Source organism: Corvus cornix, chromosome 2, assembly GCF_000738735.6.
Source record: "Corvus cornix cornix isolate S_Up_H32 chromosome 2, ASM73873v5, whole genome shotgun sequence".
Lineage (NCBI taxonomy): Eukaryota > Metazoa > Chordata > Aves > Passeriformes > Corvidae > Corvus > Corvus cornix.
The window spans coordinates 149,448,529-149,472,653 of record NC_046333.1 but is presented as its reverse complement, the minus strand read 5'-3'; the positions used below and the strand labels follow the sequence as shown (position 1 = coordinate 149,472,653).

General features: G+C 42.6%; 1 protein-coding gene across 7 annotated transcripts in view; it reads left to right on the top strand.

Moving 5' to 3' along the window:
- The window catches only part of COL22A1 (collagen type XXII alpha 1 chain), a 227,291-nt gene that overhangs the window by 191,338 nt on the left and 11,828 nt on the right, over nt 1-24,125 (top strand). For 3 of the 7 annotated variants that reach the window (XM_039549899.1, XM_039549898.1, XM_010404723.4), the window contains 18 exons: nt 18-62; nt 978-1,025; nt 2,878-2,991; nt 3,182-3,235; nt 5,370-5,423; nt 6,244-6,297; nt 7,831-7,884; nt 9,165-9,218; nt 10,013-10,066; nt 11,110-11,163; nt 11,741-11,785; nt 12,715-12,768; nt 13,785-13,838; nt 15,625-15,678; nt 18,118-18,189; nt 19,961-19,996; nt 20,815-20,859; nt 21,142-21,321. In XM_039549899.1, coding sequence (XP_039405833.1) covers nt 18-62; nt 978-1,025; nt 2,878-2,991; nt 3,182-3,235; nt 5,370-5,423; nt 6,244-6,297; nt 7,831-7,884; nt 9,165-9,218; nt 10,013-10,066; nt 11,110-11,163; nt 11,741-11,785; nt 12,715-12,768; nt 13,785-13,838; nt 15,625-15,678; nt 18,118-18,189; nt 19,961-19,996; nt 20,815-20,859; nt 21,142-21,321 — 1,125 coding nt within the window. Of the gene's footprint in view, nt 1-17; nt 63-977; nt 1,026-2,877; nt 2,992-3,181; nt 3,236-5,369; nt 5,424-6,243; nt 6,298-7,830; nt 7,885-9,164; nt 9,219-10,012; nt 10,067-11,109; nt 11,164-11,740; nt 11,786-12,714; nt 12,769-13,784; nt 13,839-15,624; nt 15,679-18,117; nt 18,190-18,800; nt 18,870-19,786; nt 19,997-20,814; nt 20,860-21,141; nt 21,322-24,125 lie in introns of those variants that run through there. The other 4 variants (XR_005601553.1, XR_005601552.1, XR_005601554.1 and 1 more) reach the window with 4 other exon arrangements.

Here is a 24,125-nt window from a genome sequence, read left to right as displayed (position 1 = left end):
TTTTTCTTGATCTGTAGGGTGTACCTGGAAATCCAGGGGAAAGAGGACCTCCTGGAAAACCTGTATGTAACTTCACTTCTGTATTACATCTTCCTTTTAACTCAGTTTCCACCTCTACACTTCACCCCAGAAGTGCACTTGGGTGCTTTTCCACTGTTGCTTTTCCCAGCAGAGCAGTGGGAAAAACACTAAAATCCACTAAAGATTTAGTGAAAGCTTTGGAATGGTATGAAGATAACTGGATAGTCTGAATGTAAATAAAAGCCAAATTTTTAAAGGCACTTCCTTAGCACCACTATGCAGTACCCTCAGCAAGAACTTACCTCAGGTGGGATGAAGTGCATTGGTAAAGTGAGGTGGGAAGTACAAGTTTGGCCCAGTGAGTCCTAGGCAGGACAAGGAAAACCGGTGAGAATCCATGAGTATGTTTGTTGCTGCCTGTTCTGAGCTTCCCCTCCCCAAGACACTTGCCTCTGCCACGTGCTCTGAACTCCTTTGTTGCAAGCGTGGGCAAAACCAAATGTAACTCAAACTCTTTAGCAGCAGTGTCTGATTGGCCGGTCACCCCGGGCCCACCCCCAGTCCGCCCCTTTTCCCTTCTCCTAATAAAAGAGAAGATCAAGGGAGGCCCTACCTCTCTTGGCTCTGCAACTCTTTCTGCGAGCCTCTCTTGTCGCCTGTTTCTTTTGAAAGCTGCTAATGGCAGAAAATTAAGCAGGCTAAGAGCTATATTTCTCCCTCTTTGCTTCTGCTGGTGGTATTTGCTTTGCAGCTGATTCAGTTACTGATTTTAGAGCTACTGAAATGCTGGATTGCCCGTGCTTCCTCTCTGGGTTGCTCGAGGCTTTCTAAGGCATTGAACTACAAGCGCTAGCCGGTAAAAAGCTGAAAAGATACCTCCTCACATGTTCAGGAAAAATTCTCATGTCTTGATGCCACTTAAAATTGCCTGAAATAATGAATTTCTCATTCCACAGGGTTCCCCACCCCTGCTCACTCCAGAGGATATAAATCTCCTAGTGAAGGTAATCAGCCTTTGATGAGGGTGGGAGTTTATTTCTGTTTGATTCAGACCTGACTAAGGCTCTGTGATGAGAAAGTGTCTGAACTACAAGTGCAAAAGGTGTCTATAAACACTCTTTCAAAGCTCAAAACTTGCAAGTCTCCCACTTGCACTGGTATTGGGACATGAACTGGAGATCAAAATCCTTTCCCCAGCTATGAAATGATCTACAAAGTTCTCTATAACATTTCTGAGACTTTCTCAGCTCTTTCTGAGGCATGCATTCCCAAGGAGGAATAAACATTATCAAGTTGCTTTATCTAAACCAGAAAATGGAAACCATTTTAATAAAATGCTGGATTTTTTTGCATACACCATCAATAGTGACTGGAGTAATTTTGGGTAGCTGTGGGTGCGAATTTAGTTTGCATTGTGAATCTAAACAGATGCTGGTAATTAACCCCAGAAGTACCTGTGTTTCAAAAGTGATAATCTGTCTGCCTTTACTCTCCATATAGAGAGTTGTCTGAGAAATTAGTCAGTCTTTGATAGGTGTTGACTGAAAAATCTTTACAGATTTACATGGGCTGAGTTGAGAGTTTTTAAGCTATCTTGAGACCTGGCAAGAAATCTTTTCTTATTGATTAAAACAAACTAAAAAATTACCTTCTTTCACCAACCACATTAACCAAAGGACCGTTTTAAGATTGCTGCTGTGACATTACTCTTCATCGAAGATCTGTCTTTGTTTTGTGGAGCCCAATGTGGTTCTGGAGGTTTCACTGTAAGGTATTTGGGATTTTTGATCTGGACAAGAGCAAGAGACTCATTCCTGGGTACAGGATGTCATTTTGATGTCCTTTCATTTTCTGCCTTTGCTTGTAGTATGGTTAAACACATTTGTGCATTTTTTCTGCTTGGTATTTTTTCACTCTGTGCTTGGTACAGAAAGCAGCACCTTGAAATCCCAGATGAAATTAAGGCTCTGCTGTTATGGGTGTTTCTCAAGCACTTACATCGTAAGTAGATAAATGTGGATGTAGGGACTGAGACTCAGAAAGATAATTTACCCTACAGTTTTGCAACAGATCATTGACAGAGTTGGGTGTTGTAGCAGAGATTCCTGACTCTCAACCTGATGATCTGTTTTGTATTATGCTCTCTCTTATGAGCAGGATTCCCTCCCCTATTGCTGGAGGGAGTCTGCCTTTGAAATGGAAATGTCATACATGGATGCAGTTTCCTGAGGGTAGTTGAAATCTAAAGACTACTGAGATGATGCTTCAAAGAGGTTTGGAAGGAGGAGGTAGTGATTTTCCCTGATAAAATTTGGCCAGGACACTGTGACATTCACTTGGTCTTCACAAACTCCATTGGATGAGTTGTCCTTAGCCAAGCTGGCTGCTGAATAGTTTCCCCTGCAGAACCCTTTCTGACATTGTGCTGCACCTGATTTCCCCTAGAAATATACCCTCTAAGCAGTAACTCAGCTCTTTCAGACTGGAGCAGACGCAATTTTCTAGTAGTCTTGTGGACTCAAAACCAGTGTTTTTCTTGATAGTCTTGCTAGTCTCCCTGATCTCCCATCAGGAACAGCTTTTCCACAGTTTCTTGATACCGGATGACCAGTTAGGACCTAGAACTGATAGGAAGCTTCCCATGGGAGCATGTGTGAGCTCAGCTGCTGACCCTCGCTGTGCTTCACACTGCCCTCATTGTGGTTCTTTAAGGCAAATTCACCCCGATCTTGAGGTAGACCACAAGGATTTATATATTGTACCAGCACCACAGTGCTACATTCACAGTGGGTGTCTGTGTGGTCTGCTAAGTGCCTGCAGCCTATTGCTGATGTGTTTTTCCATGTCCTCTTCCAGGATGTGTGCAGTGAGTGCCCTCCTGGCCCACCAGGACTGCCAGGCATCCCAGGTTTCAAAGGGGATAAAGGTCTTCGAGGACCACCAGGTAGAGATGGCCAGGATGGGAAAATGGTAAGAGCTGAGGGAGTGACCACGCCTCGGATCTGTTGTAACCTTGTTTTTCTATTAATATGATTGATGGGTTCTTATAAGACAGTTCAGTCTTACTTATTTTTCATCAATAACCTGATGAATTTTTTTTAGAGGCCTGTGGAGTCAATGAACTAAATGAGTGTTTGCCTCTACCTTTTCTGCATTGCAGGGGATTGCTGGTCCCAGAGGTCCTCCAGGCCCACCTGGGCTCGATGGCCCAAAGGTTGGTTGGTTTTCTTCAGTTGTCTAATGAAAACTGACTTGTGACTAGTTAGTCACAATAATTATTTTGCAAACAGGTTACTCAAAGAAGTTGTGGATGCCCTGTCTCTGGAAATGTTAAAGGCTAAGTTGGATGGGGTTTTGAGCAACTTGGTTTAGTGAAAGGTGTCCCTGCCCATGTCATGAGGGATTTTTTCGCTTAATTAGTGTCTTATGCCCTCCCTTTGTTCACACACAAACAGGCAGACACATCTAAAGGGCCTGATTCTTGATCTTGCATTTCATTGCATTGGTGTTCTAATGGTTGATAAAGAGAGTAAATTTTACCTCAAATCAGGTGAGGAAAAAATTAAAGCCTCAGCAGTAGCCCCCACGCCTGTTCCTCTCCTCTGTGAATCTTATATGCTGGAACCACTTAAATTAAGACTGATGCAATGGTCTGCTGGGCTCCAAACACACCATCTGCCATGGTGGTCTTACCCACAAACTCCGAGTATTTCCGAAACGTGTTATAGGAAGTACTCCTTGTTTCAGCTATATGGTCCTGCCTTGTGGTCCAGGGACATAGGCCAACATAAAACTTCCCTTGTCTGAAGTATTCCAATAACGTCACATTTCAAGCATTTCCTATGAAGAGGGCTGTCATCAGTCTGCTCACAGTGCCAGTGCCTGGCCACAATTAAAACTGCCTAATGTGAAATAAATCAAAACAAATCAATGGACAGAGAGATAAGGTGATTTAATGATGGGCCACAGTTTCTCCAGACATCCCTTCACTACTGACTTACTGTCTAAAATAGCTCCTGCTATTTTAACGTCTTTGTATTTGCACTTTTTAGAGTGCAGGACAAGCTAATAGTTTCATGAATTAATTTAATATCTTGCAATTAAAAGTGTGGTGGGGAGAGCAGCACAATCTCAAAAGTAAACATAGAGTTGATCAAAATGAAAGTATGTTCCAGGATAAAATTTACAAGAGAATTAATAACCCATAAAGCCAATAACAGGCAGAAATGCCAAGCAGTCTGAGACATACCACATCTGCTCCTTTCTTATATGTCATGACAAAGCAGAGATTTAGGCAGCAAGAATGGATGGTTAGGTGAAATAACAGGATAAATTTCAAATTGTACATGTGCATAAAGTAAAATCAAGTACCTGATAAGTAGTCTAACTTGAATTCAATAAAAAGAGTTCGCAAATGCAAAAAAAAAAGTATTGTAAGACCCCTGGGAAGGAGCAATCACAAAGACTTTGTGGCTCTTTTCTACATCCCTTAGGAGGATCCTTGCAGTAGAAGACCCAAACTGCTCTGCACTTTTGACTCTCTGGTATATTGTCCTTACCAGCACCATCCAAGCTATTACGTCCCACTCAGAAGCAGAGCAGTAGAACTGCAGATCTTTGCTCATGAGCAGCTTCATTCCTTCTGCCATATGAATTAGAGCTCTTTTATTAATAAATAGCAACCCTCTTTCTCCCCCTTGTCTCCTAGCTCCCATGTAGTAAACCAGTGTATTATTTCCATGGCCAGCAATTCATTATTGCTCTGTGCATTGTTCACACCTTGTTCACCATCACCTCAGTAATTTTCACTGTGTCACTGTAAGCACTGATAATGCAGACATGTACATTTGAGTTGGCTGTCTCTATCCTGTGTCTCTAGAACAGAGAGAGAGAGAAGGAGAAAGAGAGAAAAAGAAAGAGAAAGAGGGGAGCACTTTCTGGGTATGAATTTTCTGGCTGCACCTTACAAATGCTGGTTTTATTGCTGTTGTTCCTGAAGGGTGTGGGCACCTTTGTTGGGCCGGGTGATTCCTTATCAAGGTGTGATTCAGTGGAGTTTCTAACAACCTTCCTGCTCTTTAGGGATGTGTAATTCCTCTTTATGAGTATGAGAATAAAACATTAAAAACCAGTTATGCTGGGTCTGCTCAAAGGGCATTTTCCACATATATTCCTGGCTCCAGCACTGGTAGTGAAAGCCTAGAGAAGAATTTAAGAGGAGGACAATGAGGGCTCGGTCCTGATTCTTGAGTTTTATTCTTGAATGTCCAAGTGCTTTATGAAAGAGGTCAAAAAGCTGTCACAACACTGAATCTCATTGACTTTCAGTGGCTCTTTTTTATTACCAGGGTGCTAAAGGAGACCGTGGTATGACTGGAGAAGTAGGAGAAAAAGGTGAACAGGTAAAAACAGAGTGTGCTTTCCACCAGTGCTGTCACTGTGATTGTTCCTTCATCAGTAACTCCTATGATGCCTGTACAAGAGCACCCTTCTCAGAGGCAGAGCTGGAAGATGGGAGCTCTTCATCACTGACAAGCTATGCTGAAGAGTGGAACCAGAGCAATCCTCCACAGACTTCCATCCTCATCTCCAATAAAAACCTCCCAGTACCATCTGTTTCCTCACCTCTAGACTGAATGTGTTGAATTCTCTACATAACCTAACCCTTACTTATTTCCTTGGGTAATCCCTGGATGATATCCAGGAGTTCAGGTGTCTTTGGGTTGAAAAAACCAGTGTTTCTGTTTGTGTTAGATGATGAATGTAAGGAGGACCTCTTTGAGGAGGGACTGAGATGCCATAGGAAAGATGAGAATGGTTTAAAGTAGAGCAGACTTTCATAGTTAATTTTGCCAAGGGCTGAGTCACTGGTTTAAGGTGCAAATCAGCACCTCTTCAATGACTTTTGTAGGACATTTTAAACAGGTTTGTTTTCCTGACTGACCTCCTGTCTTGTGCAATTCCACAATATCTGCTCTCATCTTCCATTAGCATTGACTAAAATAAACATTGAAAGAAGTACACCTGAAATTAACTATGTTATTTCTGAAATGCACGCTTTGAAAACCAAGGTTTCACTTTAAAAAGCCATGGTTCTTTATTTCCTTACAACCAGCTCTCACTGACTCATTTTGATGTTACCTCACAATAATCACCAGTTAACTTTTATACAAGTAGATATGTGACTAATACATAAAGAATGTCTCTGTTTTCATTCTGCAGGGCCACCCTGGAATGCCTGGCTTCTCAGGGGCTCCTGGAAACCCTGGTCCACCTGTAAGTTCCTCTGTTGCAAAGATGGTCCTGTAGTTTTCTTACTAACAAAGGATGTTGCAAGCTCCATGTGCTGGAAAGGACCATTCCCATCTGTCTGTGCATTGAATTTGCATTTTCCAATGGGTTCCTAATGATCCCCTGAGTGTGATAGAGTTCCCTACTCATGGTAATTTCTATTTAATACATTGGCCACTTTCCACTGATTGCTTCAGCTCATTCTGTAAATTGTTTATAAGCTTCAGTTACTCTCTGTATACAGCACAAAGATGATGATGAAAACTCTTCCATAGGGACTATGTAGTACATGTATAGGTGCTTTTCTGTATGTGGAATAAGTTGTTAGTCTAGAACTAGCAGATCTAAGAGCATTTTAGTTCTCAATTTTACACAGTGGTATGAGACTGGATTTTCTCCAATTTTCATGTTGCGCGAGTTACTTTTGAATTAAAAGGCCTTTTACACATGTCCCTCTCCATCACAGTCCTCTTCATTCTTAGTTCTGCTCTCTCCATGAATAGAGTTGTGATTTCTTGTATTTAAAAAAGGGTGACAGTGGAGAATCAGGGCTGAAATCACTTGGCTCTCCTGCTGGTGATATCTCCACTTTACTCCCTTCAAGTTTGGGGATTTTTTCTGAGTGAAGGACTTTTCTCTCCAAACCACCTTTCGTTGCCCAAAGTCATCACTGCTCATATTGCTGCTTACAGTGCAGTTTGGCTCTGCTGTGCTGAGGATGTGCCACCGTCATCTGTTCTGGGCATCAGCACAGCCTGAATTCACATTGCACTGACTAAATGACAGGGCATACCTGTTAGAAAAGGGGGATTAGATTAAAATCCCATATTCAGATGGTAGCAGTGCCTAAAGGACGTTGGATGCTTCGCTGCTGGGACAACATGTGGACTTGCTTCACGGGTCATTTGAGCTCCCATGAGCATTATTTTAGGAGAAAGTTAGTAATAGACACATTTGCTGTGTCTCTATTAACCTAATACTGCTACAACTAGAAAGTTATACCAGTGGGAATAAAACACTTAAAACTGTCCTGTGAGACCTTCTGAACACTCACAGCCAAAGGAAATGTGCAAAGTGAAACTGAGCCTGTCAAAACAGAGCAAAATGTGATGTCCCCTAGACAATTTTGTTCTTCAGCTTTTGCTGACTTTTCCCTCTGTCTGCATTGACATGTGGCTCCAGGAGTTTGCCTGCCACAGAGTGCACTTCATAATTTCTGTTCTCCCGTAGTTGCTGTTCTTCAGAGTTATTTTTGTCATGATTGGCTTTTTCCTACTTGTCCCCAATTTTCAGAAGGAAGAGCCAAGAGCGAACTCAAATATCTGACTATTTCTGGCTTTGGAGGCTGATTGAGTGCAGAGGTTGGCACTGCTTTTCAGTGGTGAATGAAAAAATGGAATGACTATTGAGCTGAGTGATTAAAGAAAGCTCCAGAGATGCCAGCCATGGTAGGGAATGTGTTGACAAACATACAAAATATGCTAATTATTCACGTTGTTTCTACTTTATTTTGTTTAGGGATCAGATGGGGTGCCAGGACCAATAGGACCTGCAGGAAACCCCGGAGAGGTGGTAAGCTCTAAGCTCTGTGCTTCACCATGGCATCACCTATGTTTAGGTCTGTGAAGTAAAGCTGAGCTGGCAACTATGTAATGTCCTTTGAAAGCTCCCCAAAATATTCAGCCTGCAAGTAGAACCTCCATAAATAAACACAGATTACTGTTCTAGCACTTTTTAAACTCACCAAATGAGACTCCAAATTATCCAGAGGATAATCCAGTCCATGGGACCTCCATGGAGATTTTTATACCTCTTGTCTGTTCTGTCCTTGCTATTAACATCTCTCAGCCTCCAGAGCAGGATTACTAAATATGTTAGGATGCTTCATAACCTAAGGCTAATATCTGAACTCTGTGCGGGGATTATCAAAATATAACCAGCAGCCTGTTGAAGCACGTCACAGCACAGACTGCTCAGATTCTGGGGCCTGACACTGTTTCCTGGCACTACCAAAAATACCAGTAACAGATACAACCTTTGAGAAGCCCATGAAGAATTTTGGCACTGCTGTTTTATTTGAAGGATTTTCAGATGCTACTTTGTGGTAATGCATCAGAAAACCCTGGGAGAGACAGGTAATCTGATTGATGCTAACTTCAGCTTGAAAAGTTAAAAATGAACCTTCCCTAAAGAATACACTGTTGAGTTGGAACAGTTTAAGACTGTGTCATTCTGTGATGAATTTCTAGAGCAAGGCTTCCTAAGGAACAAGGTGCATTTTGCAGAGCAGTTTCACAACCTGAACTTCATCATAAGTGAACAATGATGGTCATTCATATGACTATTATGGAATCATTGAACACTCTGTGCAGAAAAGCCAGAGACAAGATAGACAGGAAAGCTGAAATTCCATTTCAAAAGGATGATAAGGTTGTGATGCTGTGAAAGACATGGGATGATATTGTCCAGTCCTGTGGAGTAAGGGGACTTCTTGGGATGGTCAGAGAGGCACTTCTTGTAACTACTCATTTCAAAGGTATAAAATATACATCTGCTTCCTGGCTGGACACCTCATCCAGGAAATTAAGGATGAAATATTAAATATAGTTCAGGAAAAAATTACCAGTGATTTCAGTGCTTTCTCAATTTGTAGGAACTCATAGATAATACTGAATTTTTTATGTGAAAAGAGGAACATCTAAACTAGAAGGAGTTCAAGGGAACCTCATAGACTTTGTGACATGGGACACAAGACCACCTTCTCACAGTTGTCCCCTGTCATGATAAATCTTCATCTGATAGAAGCCTCTCAGGAGCATGCCTGACCCGTGGTGTTTGTTCTTTCCTTCCAGGGCAAGGATGGTCCCCCAGGTCCACAGGGCCCACCAGGGCTGCCTGGACTTCCAGTGAGTGTGGTTAAACTCCTTCTAATTCAGTACATTAAATTATTCATGCACACACAGGTGTGTAAAACAAAGAGGTGACATTTCTGAGGTGCTTTGAAAGCCACGTGTGGTCTGTAACGATGTCTATCATGCTGATGCAATGTCCTTGGTCCAGGACAGTGTGGATGCTGTATTTGATCTCTTTAAAGCAAAGTGTAAATTATAATGTGAACGAGGTCTGTTCCTTGCCTGTCTCCTCAATGAAAGAAATACTCTTATACAGAGCAAAAAATCAACTTATAACTCCAGTGTGAGGGCAAAAGGATTCAGAGACTGGGATATTAACTTTATCTGAATCCACAGACAAAATGATTCCTTTGCACTGACTCTAGTTCAAGTCCACCTTGGGCATAGACTCCTCTCTTCTGGAAAAGGTTATAGTACAACATTTTGGGAGTTTTTTAATCTGTCATAAGGATAGAGCCAGAGATAGTTCTACTGTAAAGTAGCCTACCTGAATGAAGATAATGGCATTACAATGATTTATAACAATTGGTTTTAGAATCCTGATTTAAGATTGCTGGAGTGCTCACCTTGGCGAAAAGGGAAATATTGCCATATTGGAAAGGGAAACAGGTTGTGCTGTCACAGGGGTGTGACAGGAAGAGATTTACAACAGAGCTGCGGATGTAGGGAGGGTTTTGGAGGTTTAGGCAAACAAGCATGCCACGATGAGCAGAGCTTTCACACTGACAAAAACCCCACCAACCATCCTTATCGCTTCCTTTTACCCTGTTTTGCATTTCATTTAACAGGGAATTGCTGGGAATGATGGCAAAGATGGCAAACCAGGATCTCTGGGGGAGCCGGTAATGTAATTTAAAACTGTTTTGCTCAGGCAATCAGAAGCTGCATCCAGTTGTTGTTTGTGGAGCTGCCTATCTATGGACTCCTTAGGGGAAACAAGGAGCCTGTTTGCACATCTGTTTCTAACACCAGAAGGACTGTATTGTCTTGAGCGATTTATAAGCATGACACATGAGCAATCTTGAAAAGAAACTGGGTTCTTTTACTTTTACATCTACCATAAATACACTAAAACATAGTGACTCCACTTTTACAGCTGCCTTAAACACTGCAGAGAAGGAAGGTTGTCTTTTAACATTAAACATTGTGATCCATCCTTTTGATAGAAGTTTATGGGGCATAAAAAGTTTAGAGGAGATATCTTTAAAGAAGCTTTTTTCTGGATTTCTCTGAGACGGTTCTGTTGCCCAGAATTAGAGGGTTTATATTTGATTTTCTCTACTTAGTCCATACTTGTATTTGCTGAGGGAAAAAAGCTGTGCCACGAAGTTTTCAGCTAAAAGGAAATGTTAATGAATTTGGCAGTGAATGTTATTTCTTGCAACTGTGTGTGTTACATGAAGAACATACTTCAAGTATCAGGCATTGCCGTCCTCTTTCTGTGACTTGTCAAATGGGACTTAGTGGTTCTGGGAAGAGCCAAGTTCCCAGGCATTAGGACAACTGCTGAGTAGAGGAGTGCTTGTCACAGCAGCTGCAGACAGTTTGTGTCTGCACCAAACCACCCGATTTCTATGTGCAGATGTTGATTTTGCATGTGCTGATTAGGTGTTGGTGCAGCTCTGACACTGCAAATGTACACCAGTCCAGAGCTGTAAAATGCCTCAGGGCCTCAGAGTGCAGGGACAGTGCAGGTTGAGGTGTGTTTGGGAATTTCTGTCACTGCTGTTCTCCTTGCAAACTCAGACTCCAGCACTGCTGGACAAACCCTGGGCAATCACAGTTCTCAGTGATGTTATGTCTAAGGGAGAGGAGTGGGAAGTCTTCTACAGCAGAGAGACAGACCTGGGGCTCTCTCTAACGTGAACATTATTGTTTCCCACAGGGAAAGCCTGGAGAACAAGGGCTCCCAGGCCGGGAGGGTGCCAGAGGATTACCGGTGGGTGCTGCTCTGAATGGTTCCACCCACTCAACCCCCTGTACTGTAGTCAGGGAGCATTTCTTGGGCAGATAAGGTTCTTTACTGATGCAAACATATAAACAGTCATGGTATTGTGACTAAATAAATACTTAAATAAGCAACAAAAGTAGAACACAGACATTTCTGAATTCTTCACACTTGGAGAAGATTAAATCCCTTACCTAGAAATTAAAGCATGTAGCCTCATTACACCTCTCTACCAGAAGTCACAGCTGTAACCCTCGTGTTCTCTGTTACATGTCCTCTGAAAGAGTGGGGATAGTAAAATTTAGGGTTAAATAATATATTGGCTGGTCACACCAGGGATACACAGACCAGAGCCTTGGCTTTACAGTGTAAGGAGCTATGGAAAGCTTTTCCTGTGATGTGGCCCTGCCTCATTACTCCCTGGGACACAGCTAATCCATGCTGACCAATCCCCAGTAAGCTTTGGCAAAACTGGAAAGATTATTAAATAAACATTCAAGCTAGAGTTTTCTTAAATGTTTCATGCATCAGGGTGATGGATAATTATTGATTTCATTCCCTTGTGTAGGGTTTCAAAGGACAGAGAGGAGATACAGGTCCGCCAGGTCCCCGGGTAAGTAACGGATACCTCATGCACGATCCTTTGGAGAAAGATTGTGTGGAGTTGCCCTTTCTAAGGCAGTAGGTAAAAATGATGGCAGTGTTTCATGTGCCTGTTTTCCACTATGATTCCATGGGCCACATCTATGGCTCAAAAATGACAGCAGCTATCTTCATTCCCTCTGCTGAACTTCTAGTTCTGGGGAAGGTGAGGCAGCTGGTAGAGCTGAATCCTCTGATGCTCCCTTTGAGATAGTCCTTTTTGAAGAAGCCTCAAGGATGCCTCCATACCACATCCTTCTGGTAAAAATGCTGGCTAAGTGAGGAACTCTACTGCACTTGTTGGACACGTACTAGCTCTCCTCCACAAATGCTGAAGAAGTGCAAATAAGTTCAAGTACAAAACTTACAGGAAAGTGAATAGAAATGTCCCTTTGACTTAGTTGCCTGTGGATCATAAAACCCAAGCCTCAAGTCCTGCATGAAAAGTTGTTCTCCACTCTGTTTGGAGATCCTTGGTGTAAAAGGGGGAATACAAAACTGAATGTTCTTCTACCTAATTCTGCCTTTTTTACAGGGAAATAAAATTCTCTGCTTGCAGAAGCTTATGTGAAAAATCCAGTGCTGAAGTTCTGATCTCTTCCTCATTATGACACCTTCTGCATCATGAGTGTGTTGGTGGTTTTCAGTGCCTGAAAGTAGCAGTAGCAAATAATCTGCTGGAAAGCAGAGCACTGCCTTGTGCATCACTTACAGGAGATGTTTCTGAGTTATTTTTATAAGCTTCATGTCATCTAAGATGAACAAGGCTCTTGCTGCCTTTAAAAAAGTTTTCACTGAGCTTAGTCACAAATTGCAGAAACCCCATACCACTTATAGTGGTGATACTGGTCTGAATTTGACCTCGAGCTGATCTCTCTTCCCTTTTTTGCTGAATTGCAGGGGGAGCCAGGTGTGACAGGTCCTGCTGGTCGTGAGGGGCCACCAGGGAAGGATGTAAGTGCACCATTTTGAGCAGAAATTAATCTCCTTCTCTGTGACAAATGAAAATTTTAATTCACAGTGACCCTGACCTGAAACAGCTGCAGAAACTGCAATAAAGGGTGAATTACTGCAGGGAATGATTTGTGCAAAGATCATTAGGGAAAACAAAGAATTGGAGGGCCTTTGTCACTGCTCAGCTGCTGACACTAAAATGTCAGATGTATCTTTGGATAAGTAGAGAAAGCAGCATTGTGTGAAACCCAGGCTGTGCTTGGTAGCCATGGACCTGCCTTCTGGCACCCATCTCTGAGCAGTGCTTTGCTCTGCAGGTCCCACCAGGCCAGCCTCTGTCACGCTTCCTTTGCCACACCTGACTGAGTGTGTCGCTCCACTGAAGTCTATGAAATACCTATGGAATAAGTTGCTGCTGCTGAGAGGAAGGAAAGATGGTACTAACAGTTCCTCTGGCATGATTACTGTCAAGTGCAGTCATATAACAAAGTCCTGGGAGGGCGCAGCTGATGTGGGATCCTGCAGCAGCTACTGAGCAATGCTCCGAGCAGCTGATGTGCCACTGCCATGGGACCTGGAGAAGTGGCTTCTCAATTGCACCCCCTTGTGTCACTGGAAACTGGTGTGCTGTAAATGGTACCCTACAAAGCAAAATGTAAGGCAGACCTAAAGGAACCCCTTGGAGAAGATGGAAGCAGCTCTGAAGCCTCCCTGGAGAGAGAACAGACTTGTCAGTTCTTGAGAAATATCAGAGAATCTCTGTCCCTAAGAAATACAGGTTTAAGATAATCTGATAATAACCTGATAGAAATGGTTTCTGCCTGTAATCAGGCTGCATTTAGTGGTAGGTGTTTAAAATTCGAAGGGTTGGTCTTCCTCATAAATAACTGAAAGGGGGCAGTGAGACTCCTTTAATTCTGTTTCCCCTAATGTGTGAACAATGTAATTTAGCAGGAATATTTTAAAATGTCTGTTCACCTGCCTCCATGTCACCAGAATGCTTCTCTTCCTTTCAGGGTGATCCTGGTCCCATAGGACCACAGGGCCCTCGAGGACTCCGAGGGCAGCCGGTGAGTTTTCTCTTCTGATAAGCCCTTTCTAGAGGTACATTATAGTTCATAGAATGGTTTGGATTGGAAGGAACATTAAAGATAATGTAGTTCTAGTCCCTTGCCATGGAAAGGGATGCCACCCACTAGACCAGGTTGTTCAGAGCCCCATCCAGCCCAGCCTTGAAAAATTCCAGGGATGGAGCATTGTTTGTGGTGGGAATGTTCTGCAGTCCAGAACTCTGGCTTGAAAGAAGAGAGTTTAGGAAGATTGAGATGATGTTTGATTAAAACACTTTGCCTTTCAGAAAGACAATTAGGAATGATATTGCTAGAAACTGATGAAGACTTATAATAGTGCAAGGAATTGATGGTTGCTGACTCAGTGGGAAGAACAGTTCAATGGATTCTGTCAGGATTGCAGAGTCAGAAATACTCATATTTCAGTCCTGCCTCTGGGATCCTGCTCACTTCTCACATGGTCTCAGTTTTCAAAGATAGACACTCACTGTGGGTGCCTGGGTTGAGTTACATGGGGGTCCAGTTGTGATACTATTCACCTGTACAATTTTATTACAGCTTCAGTGGAGAAATAGAAATCTATTTGACATTTCAAAATGTCTCCTTTAGGATGTCTCAGAAATTACTTTCATTAATTTCATGGGGTTTAAAATTCTGTCTTAGAAATTAATCCTTATCAAATCTGAATCGAGATCTCTGTTGCTGAACCATGGCACACCTTTAGTGTGTTGCAATGAGTGAGTTCCTTTCCTTCTCAGAAGACCTGGTAGTGAAAGAGAGTCTTATGTCATGATCTGGGGGAAATGCTGACTCAGCAATGCCAGGAGCTGGAGCAGCAGGTCCCTCCAAGCTGGGGGGGTTGGGGTTTAGATTAGACTGTAAGAACATATGGATACCTCCTGTGTCTACCTCATATTCATCTCATTATTCCTGTACTGCTGGCATCACTCACTATCATGTCATGCCCCTGCACAACATTAGCAGTGAGTGAAAATACTTGAAGAGATGGAAATTATCGTAACTCCAGGCCATATTCTTCTTTGGAGAAGAGATACTTGGGATTTTGTATGTTGGAGGGCCAAGTATCAGTTTCTCTCGTTCTTCCTCTTCTTTGTTTTTTATCTAAAAAGGAGTGTGAGGCATGATTTTTAATATTGACAGTACAAGGGCTGGTCTTTATGGTCAACTCCAATGCAGGGAAAAACACCTCTGCATGGTGACTTGAGAGAAGAAGAGTGTAAAACTTCATCTCACCAAACTCTGTAGATGATCAGCTCAGCTGCTTTCCTAAGGAGCAGTGAAAAACAGGTCTTTTTAAAGGATGATTTGGTTCATTCTGAATTGTCTGGTGCCAGGTAAGTATCAAATACCTCAAAACTTTAGAACAAGTGTTTCTCTCCATTCCCCAAGAAAGGGGAAGCCTGAGATGATTAAGAAGAGTCTTGTTTGAACACTGGTGACTTGGAGCAGCCAGAGGAGGTGGCTCCATCCATCCAGAAGGATGCTACATATGAGAAAGACAAGGGTGAAGGAAAGGAGGAGGAGAAGTGCTGGTTTGGTCCTCCTCAGGCCTGCGGATTTGGGTCCACATCTCAGTTTTTGTCCTGAGATCAGCCATGCAATCCGGGATGCAGAAGCTGTGAGGTCAGTTGGAAATAAGATACTTCACAGTCTGTCAGGAGAGGAGACTGAACAACACTAAAGAAATCCCTGCTGATGTAGGTGTAGCTGGATATTTCTAGTTTTAGCATGCATTACATCACTAATTTTTTTGCTTTTGACACAGGGCAAGAATGGATTGCCTGGATCTGCAGGAGAACCTGGCCCAGCAGGTATCCCAGTAAGTACCACAAAGGGAAATTTGTGCAGCCAGGAGAGGTCACTGATGAAGTGTAGGTAGAATGGATTATGTGTAGCTGATTACCATCCCTGAGGCTTCCATGTCTGAAGATGGGTGATCTGAAAATCACTGTCTGGCCACAACTTTGAAGGGGGTTTGGCTACAGTCCTGGAATTGAGATGCTAGCTGGGTCATCACTTTTCCCAGTGAAAGTTAAGTGTTCACAGCAAATGGAAATGATTGATTGCCTAGCATGGAAAAAAGATTGACATGCCTCATTTTAACCAGTAGATTTAATTTTGCCAAGCAGGGAGCGTGCAGCCAGCAGAGAGTTGTCACAAGGAAGGAGAGGGCCTCGGGGAGCTGGCAGGCTGCCATTGAGGAATAGTGGCAGCAAAAAAATCCTCACAGGCACTTGGGGAAAGAGCAGACAGTGGGCAGTAAACCAAGATCAGAAAGCAGAATGAAACTCCCCTGAGGCCATCCTGTGGGGAAGAACAGCTTGGAAATGAAGAGCTGTAAGAAGGACAGTGAGGAACTGGTGGTTTGGTTGTTGTATCTGGTTTTTTTTTTACTCTGTTGTGATGCTGAAAATCGTCCAGAATTCAAGCAAATCCATGCAAATATTCCTTTGTGCCCAGTAGCATCTATCGCAATGCAGGGCTCTTCCCTCTCTTTGCCCATGGAGACAGTACAGCTTGCTGGACTGTTGGATTAATAGGGAAACAAAGGCAGAGCAGGAGGAATGTGAAAAGCTGCAGCAGGACTTCTCTCTTTGTGACCCTTGCAATGCCATAAAGCCACTCCAGCCTCGCCACAGACTTGTACCCTGATCAAGCATCTGCAGGGATGTCTCAGAGAAGCAAATACCACCTTTCTGTGTGGGGAGGTGGGACAGGGTGCTGCAGTCTGACAGCCCTTCGGCATCAAACAATAAGTGCCACATGCTTTTTTGTCCTTGACATAAGCTCTTCTTACCTTCCTGGGACTGCTGCCATTGCTTCTTGCCCCATGGATCCTTGCTCTGGCCTTTTCAAACTTCTTTTCTTCTTTTCGTTTAACCTACCCCTGTTCTCAATTCCTATCACTGCTTTTTTACCTTCTGGGTCTTTATCAGGTCACTGTGGCTTTGGGATGCCTTGTGAATGCCAAGTGGGGATTATTATTTTAATCATCACAGTGTTATCACAATACCTATACGATGTGACCCAGGGACTCACCGGGCACCTTCCTGCACAAACAGCACCACAGCAGCTTTTGCTCCAGAGGATTTAGAGTCCAAAAATAACATAGGAGATTGAAAAAGGATAAAGTCAGATGGATGAGGAAGGGGAAACAATGAGACAGTGTTGGTCAGCAGAACAGACAGTCATCTCATCATTATCTTTCTCTGTCATTAAAATGAATCCTCTCCTTTTCATAAAGGTTATTATGGGAAGTATATCCTCGTGCTGTACATAAATCCATTTATTTTGAAATGTACTAATTCACCGTGTAGTGTGACAAGCCAATATTTTATATTTCTATTTTGAAAAAAAGGAGATGTGAGGAAGGTTATCATGGTAATAAAGATGAATTTTTTTTTCCACCTTCAACATTGCTGACTTGTAATCACAAGGTAAAACCTGTCAGGAGCTTTCTCCTTTTGCATTTGCTGTTTGACAGTGCCCATCACAATTCACAGTGCTCATGCTTAAGCCCACACACAGCAACACAGTCCAGCCCCTGAAGTCTCCAGGGCAATTTGCACACCCCAAATCCATGTGCTTTGTTCTTGTCAGGCTCATTGGTGCTCACTTTGCACAAGTTTTACCCTAAGAAGAAAAAGGGCTATGTTCTGAACTGAAAATGTAGAGGACAAATTTGTGAAAGCAAAGGTTAAAATAAGAGTTAAAACCAGAAATGTGCATGACATGGTTCTGTGTCATGAACTGTTATTTAAACTGCCCTGATCTGTAAGGAAAAAGGGACAGTTTGACTGAATATCACAAGAGATAAGTGAAAGACAGACATTTTATAAATTCAGCCTGGAAATAAAGGCAGAGGAGAAGCCCTGTAAGTGTCTGTTGGTTGTATTCTCAGATGTGAGCAGTATGACCACCTGTGCTGTTTCCCTGTCATCACCCATTACAGCATTTCTGCTCTCGACACCCCCTCATAAGCCATGTGGTACCACAACAACCACGGAACACGCCTCCTGCCCCTGCCATAATTGTCCCTTCCTTTTTGTCTTCTCCCAGGGACCCTGTGTAGCTTGTTAATAACACAACCATGGTGCCTGCAACCTGCTTTTCTAAAATACTTTGTTCTTCCTTGTCAGTTTCGGGAGTCCTGCTGCTAAAGTGAAATTTCCCAGTTCCAGTATATCTGTAAATGAATGCCCTGGGAAAGAGGTGTTGGGGAAAGGGCTGCTAGTGTCTGTCTCATTTCTTTCCTAAGGGTGCCAAAGGAAATAAAGGAGAAACAGGCAGCCCAGGACTCCCTGGCTTTATAGGACCCCGAGGACCACCTGTAAGTATGTCTGGGGATGGATTAGATCCTCTCTTTATCTGCTTTTAAGTGTTAGACTGATGAAGATGGGACACGGTCATCTTCATTTAGGTAAAAAAAAACTGAAGCAGGAAAAATCCAGAAGCCATATAATTTTACTTCCAAAGGAAACTGGACTGCAAAAATACATTTTTCATATCGATAAACAACCGTAATCTCATGTATGGAGCTGATATCTGTCAGTCAGCCCTGATAATATGTGCATTAATCAGACTGCTTCAACAGTCTTCTTAATACAGGTATGGGGTATTTAAGTTCTCAGACTATACCTCTGCATGAACCTTAGATGGACTAAATAAGGAAATTGTGAGTGCTGATAATAATACAGGTATTTCTGATATTTGCTATTCTGAGGGAAATTCCTTTGTTGCCAGCAACAGAGATACATTGCAATTAAAGCATTCCTGTATCTCCTGAAGTGATCTAAAATAATAAATAATAAACCTATACACATGACAATATCACAGCCTCAGAATCCAATATCTTTAGACCTTTCAAGGTGAGTAAAAGATGTTAAATTCCACTGGAAGGATGGAAAAGATAAATGCTAGGTAATTTTTTTTTATTTCTAGATCTGTTGTGACAAAAAATGAGATATAAAAGATTTTTGTGTGGCTCTAGCAGATCTGAATCTTTCACAGGGTGGGTCTTTTTTCCTTCTGTATTTTTAAATATTTTTTTAATAATTGAAAGGGATCTTTGGGATGAAAAGAGGAGAAAGAAATATTTCTCTGGACAATTAATTTTAAGCAGCAAACATGGTGGCCATTTAAAACTGAAGTGGCCCTAAGGAAAACTCGAGTAAGTTTAATGCAGCCTAATTTGGATCACACATCTCTGATTATTTTCATTCCTCATGGATACGTGTATGGATGCTAACACAGCTGAAGATGTTATGTTTCCAGGGGGAATTATCACCTGCATGCATGTTATAGGTATGATCATGTGTGTTGATTGCAAACAGACTTAGAAAGATGAATTTTTCCATTTATGATATGGGAAAGTGGCCAGAATTTCAGCAATAACTAGCTTAATGTTCATTTTGCTTTATCTGCAGTTCAGGACTGCAGTGACTTTTTTTTTCATTGAAATACTAAAATGGAAACTGCATTGTCTAATTATCACATTAAAAATGCAGAGAAAATAATTTAAATAAATATATATAAATAAGTCTACGAGGGTGCTTATTCAAACTGAGATTATTTAAGATAGTTATGAAAGAACAGGTGAGCACTCAGGCTTAAAATTCCTTTATCACTGCCTCTGTATGTGTTTTTCCAGCTGGTGTAATACAAGATGGTACTTCTACCTACAAAATTTATTTAATTTACATCTTCAGACTCTTATGGGTATAATGCTGGTGCTTCTTAAGTTTAACAACACCATATAAAGTGTATGAAGCTTTGGGAAGTGTTGGTAAGAAAAAGGAACAAAATTTATTGAAAGCAGGAACACACTTTCAGTGAAACATCTGCCTTCAGCTGGTTTGTTAGAAATTACTTCCTGTTATTTATGCTTACATGGGATGCAAATTCACTAAAAATTGCTTTCCAAATAGTAGGATGTGTTTCTCCAGGAACGACCAATAGCAGTAGGATAAGGACAAGTCATGCAAACCTGCTACTTTGTAGAAGAAAACTTGTTAACAGAAAGCAAGACTTGCAGTTATTAGGTGAAGTCTTTCTTCCAACTCCTCCAGTGCAATGCTCAATTCACCTTCTGTGTGTCTTAGGGAGAACCTGGAGAAAAAGGTCCTTCTGGAAAAGAGGTAAATTAAATTCCCAGTTGTTTCTATACAGGGCTGGTGTCACAGGGAAAAAAATCATCAAGGGTGTTACTAGGGCTGCAACAAATTGTTGGGTTTTTTTCATAGAATGGTTTGGCTTGGAAGGGATCTTAAATATCACCTATTTCCACCCACCCTGCCAGGGGCAGAGACACCTTCCACTCGACCAAGTTGCTCAGAACCCCATTCAACCTGACTTTGAACCATTCACAACTTTTCTGGGTAACCTGTTTCAGTGCCTCACCACCCTCCTAGTGAAAAATTTCTACCAAATATCCTACCCTCTCAGATTGTGAAGCCGCTTCCTCTTGTCCTATCACTACAGTCCCTGAAAAAAGGTTTGTCCCCATCTTTCTTACAAACCCCCTTTTAGTACTGGAAGGGGCTCAGAACCTTCTGTCCTTCAGGCTGAACGACCCCAGCTCTCCCAGCCTGAATCCACAGCAGAGGTGCTCCAGCCCTCTGAGCATGTTCGTGACCTCATCTGAACTTGCTCCAACACATTCATGTCCTTGCTTATATTCTGGCACCAGAACTGGACACAGCACTTCAGGTGGGGTCTCACTAAACGGGAGTGGAGGGGGAGAATCACTTCCCTCAACCTGCTTGTCATGATTTTTTTTTTTTTTTTTCCTTCAATTGTTGATAATTGAGAGCAAAAGGGAAAGCTCTCAGGAAACTGTCAGACTGTCATGAAAATAAATTTTCCTCAGGTCACAGGAGTCATTACAAAGGTGTTTGGTTCATTATTTACTGTCATTATGGATGGTTCTTTTATGTTTACCTTTATTTTGTTGCAGGGTGCACCAGGGAAACAGGGTGCAATTGGCTCCAAAGGAGAGAGGGTAAGATAAAGAATTTAACTAGTTACTTCATTACATTGAAATAAAGAGAGCTATTTTGAGTAAGTGGCTGGGGGTAGGGGTCATTCAAAAGTGAAGCCAGTGCTTCCCAGTCTCCCAGGTCTCTCTTTAATCATTCTCTGTCAGTAATAATTTGTGGATCATTTGTAGTGCACCAGATATTGTACTCAGTAACTTTGCCAGCTCAGCTGTGAGTGTTCCTCTCTTTAGAAATCAGAAGTTTGCCTCTTATTTTGTGGTAGTAATGTCATTCTTTTCACTTAGGGCGAGCCTGGTTTCAAAGGTGAAAAAGGCCCTCAAGGAGAAAAGGGACCTCCAGGTGACCCCGGGATACCTGGTCATAAGGGTCATCCAGGACTGATGGGTCCCCATGGACCTCCAGGAGACACTGGGCAAGTTGGACCTCCTGGTCCTCCAGGACAGCCAGGATTTCCAGGACCAAGGGTAAGATTGCCAGAGAAAGGCTTTGTACAGTAATTTTCCTGCCACAGGGATCAGAGAAGTGCCTCAGAGTACATTGAGGCTGACAGAAACTGGAGCAGGAGCGTGTTATAATGGGGAGGCAGCACTTTTAGCTCTTGATACCCATAAAGGAGAGCTATAGCACATCTCAGGGAATCATGGAATCATAGGATGGTTTGGATTAGAAGAAACCTTAAAGACCATTTAGTTCCAACCCCCTGCCATGGGCAGGGGCACCTTCCACTAGACCATGTTGCTCCAAGCTCCATCCAACCAGGCCTTGGACACTTCCATGGATGGAAGTTGGGGAAGGCTTGTGGGGTTGTTGACTTGCTCTTTCAGGGGAGCTAAGTAATCCAGACCCATGGCCAGTTGCTGACACCTTTTACCCTTAAATGCCTAAATCAGGTCCTGTGGTGGTGGCCATGGCATTAGAGTCCAAAAAGAAATTTTTCTATAAGGGCAGTAATGTGTAGCACTTCATAGAGAGGACTAACACCTTCCTTTGCTGCTGGTTGTTGTGAGACACAAAATGCTGAGCCATGGAAAGGTCACCACTCTATTCCTGGAAATCCAGGAGTCAGCTCATCAGAATTCATGAAATACTATTTCTGTTTAATATTCGCCCTCTTTTTTTTCCCCCCGTTGGGAAACAATTTCACTACTGAGAATGCCTGAGGGTGTTGTATGTAGCAGAATGAGAAAAACTACCAATAGCAGTGAAGCCATTCCTGAGAATGAATTTGAGATATCTCAGAGGAGAATAAACAGAGAATAATCTCTGATGTAAAAGCTGGCTAAATTTTAGACAAAGCATTTCTTTGTGTGTGAAATCAAGTGATGAATATGGAAACTTAATTTAAACAATAGGGTTAAAACTTGAAAAGATAATTTGTAAGCCTTTAAAGTATGCTCCACAATTATGTTTATTTACTGGGATATACACTAACAGCCATCAAAAACAGTTAGTACTTAATGACAAAATTGTTTCTTTTGTCACCAGTGACACATCTTTTTCTCATGCAAAATTTGTGTTGGGAAGGAGGCAGCAAATAGACCAACTCTGTATTTATCAGCAATGTTATTGATTAAAACTGAAATGTCACTTAGCTATTTAATAAAATCTCCTTTTCTTAATGAAGAAAAACTTCTGACTCAGAAGAGCTCACTAGGTTTTTGTAAATATAGAGGACACAAACTGCATCTTGTATGTTAAAACAGTGTGAGGGAAAAGCAACACTTTTGCAAGCAGCTCATTCACAAAAGAAGGCAGTCTTTAGGTTGACCAGAAGTATTTTCAAAACTGACAGAAATGCAAAGAATAATTTTAGCCAAAAAAATGAAAAGTGTATTTCAGGTGGAGCATCTCACTTTCTGATTTACAGAGAAAAACATTTGCTCTTGCTGCTTGAAAATGGTTTATTGTTTAAATGTAGCTACATTTTTTCTTTTGAGTTTTTGCAAAGGCAAGAGCCTGGCTACCCTAAAGCCTTTTTTTTTTTTTTATCATTTACTTGGAAAGACGCAATTGAAAAAATTCTTCCACCCATCAAAAATGGTTTCATAGTATTTTTAGTTGCATCATCTGGAGTTGTTGTTCACATTACTTTGAGTTTTTACAGCTATTACCACTGTACAACAGCAACAGCACAAAAGAACTAAGAGAAAAGATGAAAGATACTGTGCCTTGGGGGCTGGGTAGGGGGCCAAGGCAAGGCAGCCACATACCCTGTCTCCCTTCAACAGTCTGAAGTCAGGCAAAACCTTGTACTGGTTTGGAAGAATAGGTATCATATGCATAAACTGGCTAAACTGGCTTCTGTTTCCTGAGATAAGGCCCGGTGGAAGGGGATGCATCCAATATGAGTGCTTTTAGCAAGTACAGACACCCAGCATTAGTACCCTGGGGGCACATGTAAATCTGTGAGGAAACATGCAATGATGAAAAAGGACATGGGATCTCCACTGTGATCTGGTAGGGCAGAGATGTCTCCTGATGTGATTTCTATTACTTGTCCTATGAGTTCATAGGAAGGAGATTTTCTCAAGGATGGAGATGGAAACAGTGCTGCAACTAGTGCCCTCAGACCAGGCTGCCTGCTTAAACCACCGAAACCATAGTTTACTAGAAGCTGGAAATTGAGGTGCCTTTGATTCCATCTCCCACAGCACAGTCCTGGAAAAGCCATCAGCCCAGGGCTTGGGCAGGTGCACTCTTTGCTGGCTTAAGAACTGTCGGGATGGCCAGGCTCAGGGAGTTGGGGCATGGTGCCGCATCCAGTTGGCGTCCGGTCAGTAGTGGTGTCCCCTGGGCCCAGTCCTTTTCAGTTTCTGTCCTGCTGATGTAGCCAAGGGCATTGAGCGTACCCTCAGTAGTAAATTTGTGATGACACCGAGGTGGGTGGGGGTGTCGATGCCCTGCAGGGTAGGAAGGCTCTGCAGGGGGATGTGGACAGGCTGGCTGGACGGTGTGAGGCCAGCAGGATGCGGTTCATGAAGAGCAAGGTCTGGGTCCTGCCCTCGTGTCCCAACAAGGCCCTGCAGTGCTCCAGGCTGGGGGCAGAGTGGCTGGAAAGCTGCCCAGCAGGAAAGGCCCGGGAGGTGCTGGCCAACGGCGGCTGAACGTGAGCCTGCGTGTGCCCAGCTGGGCAAGGAGGCCGGTGGCCTCCTGGCCTTCTGTGTCAGTGTTCCAGTTTGGCCAAATTTAGAAATATATCCTCTGAGAGAAGGCACAACCACCCCTCCCCCCACCAGGTTCGGGAAAAAATAAATTTTCCTCGAAGGAA